General features: G+C 41.4%; 1 protein-coding gene across 1 annotated transcript in view; it reads left to right on the top strand.

Annotated features, from left to right (window-relative positions):
- The window catches only part of cdc37l1 (cell division cycle 37-like 1), a 7,025-nt gene extending 1,729 nt beyond the window's left edge, over positions 1-5,296 (top strand). The window contains exons 2-7 of the mRNA XM_020606063.1: positions 268-570; positions 722-815; positions 2,315-2,430; positions 3,404-3,526; positions 3,772-3,945; positions 5,036-5,296. Of these exons, the coding sequence (XP_020461719.1) occupies positions 268-570; positions 722-815; positions 2,315-2,430; positions 3,404-3,526; positions 3,772-3,945; positions 5,036-5,152 (927 nt within the window). The 3' untranslated portion in view covers positions 5,153-5,296. The remainder of the gene's footprint in view (positions 1-267; positions 571-721; positions 816-2,314; positions 2,431-3,403; positions 3,527-3,771; positions 3,946-5,035) is intronic.
- Positions 5,297-5,543: the final 247 nt, after the last annotated feature.

The following is a 5,543-nucleotide window of genomic DNA, read 5'->3' on the forward strand; positions in this document are numbered from 1 at the left end:
TTGGAGGTGCAAGATACCTGAGCGTGTAATGTTAATTTTACCTGTGATCCTTTGAATAAATCAGCACTGTTTTGAAGTTACTTGGACTGTCTCGTCTCTCAGAGTTAGCAATGGTAAGAAGAACCAAATAGTCCAGCAATACAAAGCTTAAACATTTCTTATATTCTTCTTGTACAAAGCATGGAGTGGTAATTTGACTTGCATTACAGGTGGCATGTACCTGTTCTCTCGTGTTCCATTATTTTTTTCTTTCTATTTACCTCTCAGCATTCACCATCACCACACATTTGTGACTGTGCCATGGCTTCACTGTGCCAGAGCCAGCAGCGCTGTGTGAAGGCCTCTATCGTTTCCAGCTGGAGACTCGCAGAGGCACAGGACCAGCTGTGTTCGTTAGGGGTCCACAACTCTGAGTCCCTGGAGCAGGAACGTGCTCGGACTCTGGCATGCCCCACAGAACTCACTCACTCTGAGGAGGAGTGGCGCCGCAAGGAGAGCATGCTGGGAGGTCAGGAACCCAGCCGCAGTCCTGTGCTCGGAACCGTCGGAAGTTGGGATGTTTTTGATAAGGTAACAGAAGACATGTCATGATTAGATTTTCAGAGAACAGCTGCATTGTGTCTGTGTCTTTAATTATGTTCACTTGTTTGACTTTTATCTGCTCTTTCTGGATGCTAATTTAGTAATGTCATAAAGACTTTGTGTCATCTTGTTCTTACAGAGTGTCATTAATGTCCACAATCAACCTGTTGAGCTGGATCACGACAAGTGCAAGACATTTCTTCAAAAGTATGAGCAAGAGATTAAGCATTTTGGTAAGTGACACATTAAATCAGAGGTTGCTAAGAATCCTCTTACTCAGATTAATGGTCCAAAAAGAAAAAAAACCCCAGCTCAGACTAGTTTGTTTTCAGATAAATAAATAAAATATCTTTTAGCCGCGCAACTTGTGGCATGAAGATTGTTGCGGGCTTTTCCTCTCCAGCTTCGCTGTGGTAAAATAAGGCCAGGCACATAGTTTTTCAGTATATTCCTTGTCTTTGTCAGCTATTGAGTGGCTTGATTTTCAGCTTCTACTTTATCTGAATCATCAGCACTTTGTATGCTTGTGCTATATCACGTTGTTCAGTTTCAGCCTTTTCTTTTAACTTTTAGAAATATCGAAGGTCCCTGGTAGGCTAGTGGTTAAGGTGCAGCGCTTTCGCCGCTGTGGCCCGGGTTTGAGTCAGGGTTGCATCAGGAAGGGCATCCGGCGTAAAACACATGCCAAATGTCAACATGCGAGTCGTCAGTGTGACGATTCGCTGTGGTGACCCCTAAGCCGGAAAAGCCCAAAGTGACTTTCTTTAGAAATATCGAAGTGATGAATTCAGACTCCCTGGGATGAACCTGATTTTCATTCAATAAAAATGTAAACAGTCTGTACTCGAAAGCAAGAAATTAGTCTTAAAACATACAGAATGCTTGCAAAGTGATAGGCAGGAATATGTGTCTTAGGGTTGAAGCAGAAGTGCTGGACAGTTTAAATTATAACCATGAAAACCAGGCAGTGGCAGTCAACTAGTTGGAAGAATTACAGATTTCCTGTAAGCTATGTGTTGGTGTCCATAATTAGAACAATTAAAATGCATGGATTCATGCTGTTGACACCTAATCTTGGCTGTACCATCTGCATGCCTCATGAGAAATCGGGATTCATCAGACCAGGCTACTTTTTTTTTTCCAGTGTTCAGAACTCCAATTTTGGTGAAACCGGTTCTTGGCTGACAGGAGTGGAACCTGACAGGTCTTCTGTTGTTGTGGCGGCCCATCTGCCTCAAGTTTCAACATGCTGTGTTTTCTGAGATGCTATCCTGCTCAGCACAATTGTAAAGAGTGGTTATATGGGTTACTGTGAAAGTCCCAGGAGATCAGCTGTTTCAGAAATGCTCAGACCAGCTGGTCTGGCACCATCAACCATGCCACAGTGAAAGTCACTGAGATCATATTTTTTCCCCAGTTTTACTATTTGATGTGAACAATACCTGAAGCTCCTGACCTGTACCTGCAGGATTTTGTATACTGCACATGATTGTACAAGTGGTACTAATAAATTGCTCAGTGAGTGTGTGTGTGTAAAACAAAAATTTATGGGTGTTCTATCTGAATAACTACTGTTTAATCTGTAACGATAAGAGAGGGGAGCAGTTCATCACAATTATTTGTCTGTCTTCTATGTACTTGCAAGAGTTTTTTGCTACTGTACTTTAATGTGCAAAGTCACCCATATGTTCCTTTTTAAGATTTCATAGAAGAAACTGTTTCCATTTGTCAGGTATGCTGCGGAGGTGGGATGACAGTCAGCGATTCCTCGCCGACATGCCTCAGCTCATCTGTGAGGAAACGGCCAATTATTTAATTTTGTGGTGCATGAGACTACAACAAGAAGGGGTAATGTACTGATGGGATAAGACTCGTTATGTTGTCTTTTTATTATCAACACTTCAATCACTAAGAGACCAAAACCAACCATTAATTTGCCTTGTTGTTGTGTGTTGTCATAGTCTGATATAATTTATGGATTATATTTTTCATTAAAATGAACGCACTTGGTGTGTAGTTCGTTCCTCTTGGCTCATCAAATTGGAAAAATCAGCATAAACATCTAAGTGTCTGAGTAAATTGTGACAGCGATCCAGCTTTCTAAGAGCAGGATGCTGAAACTGAAGCAGCCAAGTGGAATTTTAGTCCTTTTTTTACTTACTAATTGTGCTTTAATGTCTTCATTGAAAAAAGCCTATGCATCATTTTGGTTTTGTGGGGGGTTTTCTGGTCGGCAATTATGGTAGCTCCTCAGCACAGGGGCTGCATCACACTGTGGCTACACAGGCTAAATTAATTGTTGGTTGGATTCTTGTCAGGGGATTTAGTGGTAATAAAAAGATGAAATAATTTCCTTTTCCTAGTGTATCACTTAAGATTAGAGCAACAGAGTCTGGTGTGCTTGCGCACACACACTCTGCTCAATTTTGGGTGTGTTTTGGTTGTGTGTTTTCGGTACAGGTGTCAGAATTGTGTAGCAATTGCTCTTTCTCTTGGCACCAACTGGGAATGTTTAACTTCTAGATAAAGAAATGCTGCTTAGTTTCAAAATTATGTGAAAATCACTAACCTTTAAGGCAGGGTCATCCATAGAAGGTGCTGGAAGTCTAGAATTTACCCTTGTTTTCAAAACATTGCCACAAATAACATGCACACTAAAGCTCCATATACAACATGGATCCTGAGTATTAGAATTCAGTTATAGAGCACAGGTTTTACGAAACATGACTTAAAGGTTTGTGAACAGCTCAAGAAGTAACATAGATGAGCTGTTGAGGCACACAGACACACTATAATTCAGCAGTTTTATTGTGACTTGCAGAAAGAAGCACTGATGGAGCAGGTGGCGCACCAAGCTGTAGTCATGCAGTTCATCCTGGAGACAGCCTCAAACTCTCAGCAGGATCCCAGAGGCTGCTTCAGATATTTCTTCCACAAAGCCAAAGTGAGATGCCCACATACAAGTACTTCATGTACTGTACTTGTGTACCTACTTTAGGCTTTTTTTTTACTGGCCATCATTTCAGAGATGATGGTTCCATTGTGATGCATGTGATATTTGTAAGGATGTACATTTAAAAACGTTGGTGTTGCACATAAATCGAGCTGTTGTGGTAACTGGAATGCATTTTGCCAGATTTTTGTTTTTAAGTTATCTTGTCATGATTTCTTACTATTGTTGCCTTGTAGGAAGGACAAGATGTCTACTTAGAAGTCTTCCATGCAGAACTTGAGGCCTTTAAACATAGAGTTAAAGAATACGCAGCCAAATGTAGAGGTGATACAGCCAACAGTGTTGAGCAGAAGAACACTGACACAAACTGCAGACTTAACCCCAAAGAAGCTCTGGACTCCTTATCCTCTGTAAGTGTTCCTCTTCTTTTAACAGTGCAAGCTGTTGCAGTTACCTAACACAGCTGTGAAATAGCACTGTTGAGCTGGTGTTGATTAACCCTCTGACATATAGAACAGGTAAATTCATTCAGTTGAATGCTGGATCTTTTAGTGATACAATTGTTACATATACACTCGTATACAATTTTTACCTTTTTTAACTAATGTTCAGTTTCATGGCATGTGTTTCTCATAAAGAGTAACAGCACTGCAGTGCAACAGGGAAGGACTCAAGGGAATTAGGGAAAATATGGAGTGAAAGACGGTGTGGCCACAAATAATATCTTGCACAAAGTGCCAAAGGTTGACTTTAGCTATAAACCAGGATTTCTTGTTGATGATATCAGTGAGATAAGACTTGCTCAGAGTATTTGCAAGCAGCCTTTTTGTGCCTTCCTTAATTTAAATCCCTGACATCTGTCACACAGTAGAGACTTCACATCCTCACTTTCAGCTGTACCTGACTCTGTGTGTGTTTGCTGGTAGCGTGACATTATAAGCTAAAACTTGATAACCTCGCAGTAGTACAAATCGGTAGACGGTACATTTTATTTCTAAGGTAATGGCATTTTTCCATCAGCACAGTTCAGCCCACTTTTATGGTGCAGAGCTGGGCAGACAGGAGTTGGCCTCTGTTTCCATTTATTATTAACAGCACAGGGTAATCGTGCTGACGCAGGTTCATCTGGCCCTGCTCCTCCTCAGGGATCAGTGGGATCGAGCTCTGTCTTCCACAGAGCTGGCTTGCTGAGATACGTGATTGGCTGAAATGTTGCACTTAAACTAAAACAATTTTTTTTTCTTTTTTTTTTTTTTTTTTAAAGCTAAGCAGAGACATGTTTTGTGAATCCAGTGTCAGAAATTTAGGATCATCTCAGATGTGAGCTCATGATATGCTGACAAGGCAGAGTGCAGTTACATAACCATTATAATCCTCTAACTAGGCAGCAGTCAGTTAATTCCCCTGACTCTGTCTCTGTAGCTCTACGTATTTTTTAACTATTTTGAATTTTGTTCCGTGCATGGTTTACCTGACCCTGTCTTTGTCTCCCTCCACCAGGTGGCAGAATACAATATGAAACGTTGTATAGAGACTGGACTGTGGACAAGCACAGGGAGGTGGACAAAGGATGACACTACAGAAACGGACGATATACGCATGATGGAGACCTCCTAGGGCATGTAGGATTGGCCCTTGATTTTCTTCCACTGTAATCATCTCCCCATTTAGGAACGACATGAGTCTGAAGCGCTCTTTACACAGCAGACCAGGCTGGGAAATGCCAGTGCAGAACAGGAATAAATGGAGATGTATTCTGTCTGCTGTTAGTGTGTTACTGTGGTTGGTTGGCCTCTGGTGAGGTGGTGCCTGCAGTGTCTTTTGCCAGCTAAAAGCATGTGTTGTGCCATAACAGCGGTTTTCTAGATCGCTCATCCTCCTTCAGGCTTTTTTTTTCTCTCCCGAATCATAGACGCATCCTTACTGAAAAGCAAAATTAACCAACAAACTGAAAATTAAATCCAGACGTCTCTGGGCAAAAGGCAATTAAAACCAATGTCTGAAGTAG

Source organism: Monopterus albus, unplaced genomic scaffold (genome assembly GCF_001952655.1).
Source record: "Monopterus albus unplaced genomic scaffold, M_albus_1.0 scaffold75.1, whole genome shotgun sequence".
NCBI lineage: Eukaryota > Metazoa > Chordata > Actinopteri > Synbranchiformes > Synbranchidae > Monopterus > Monopterus albus.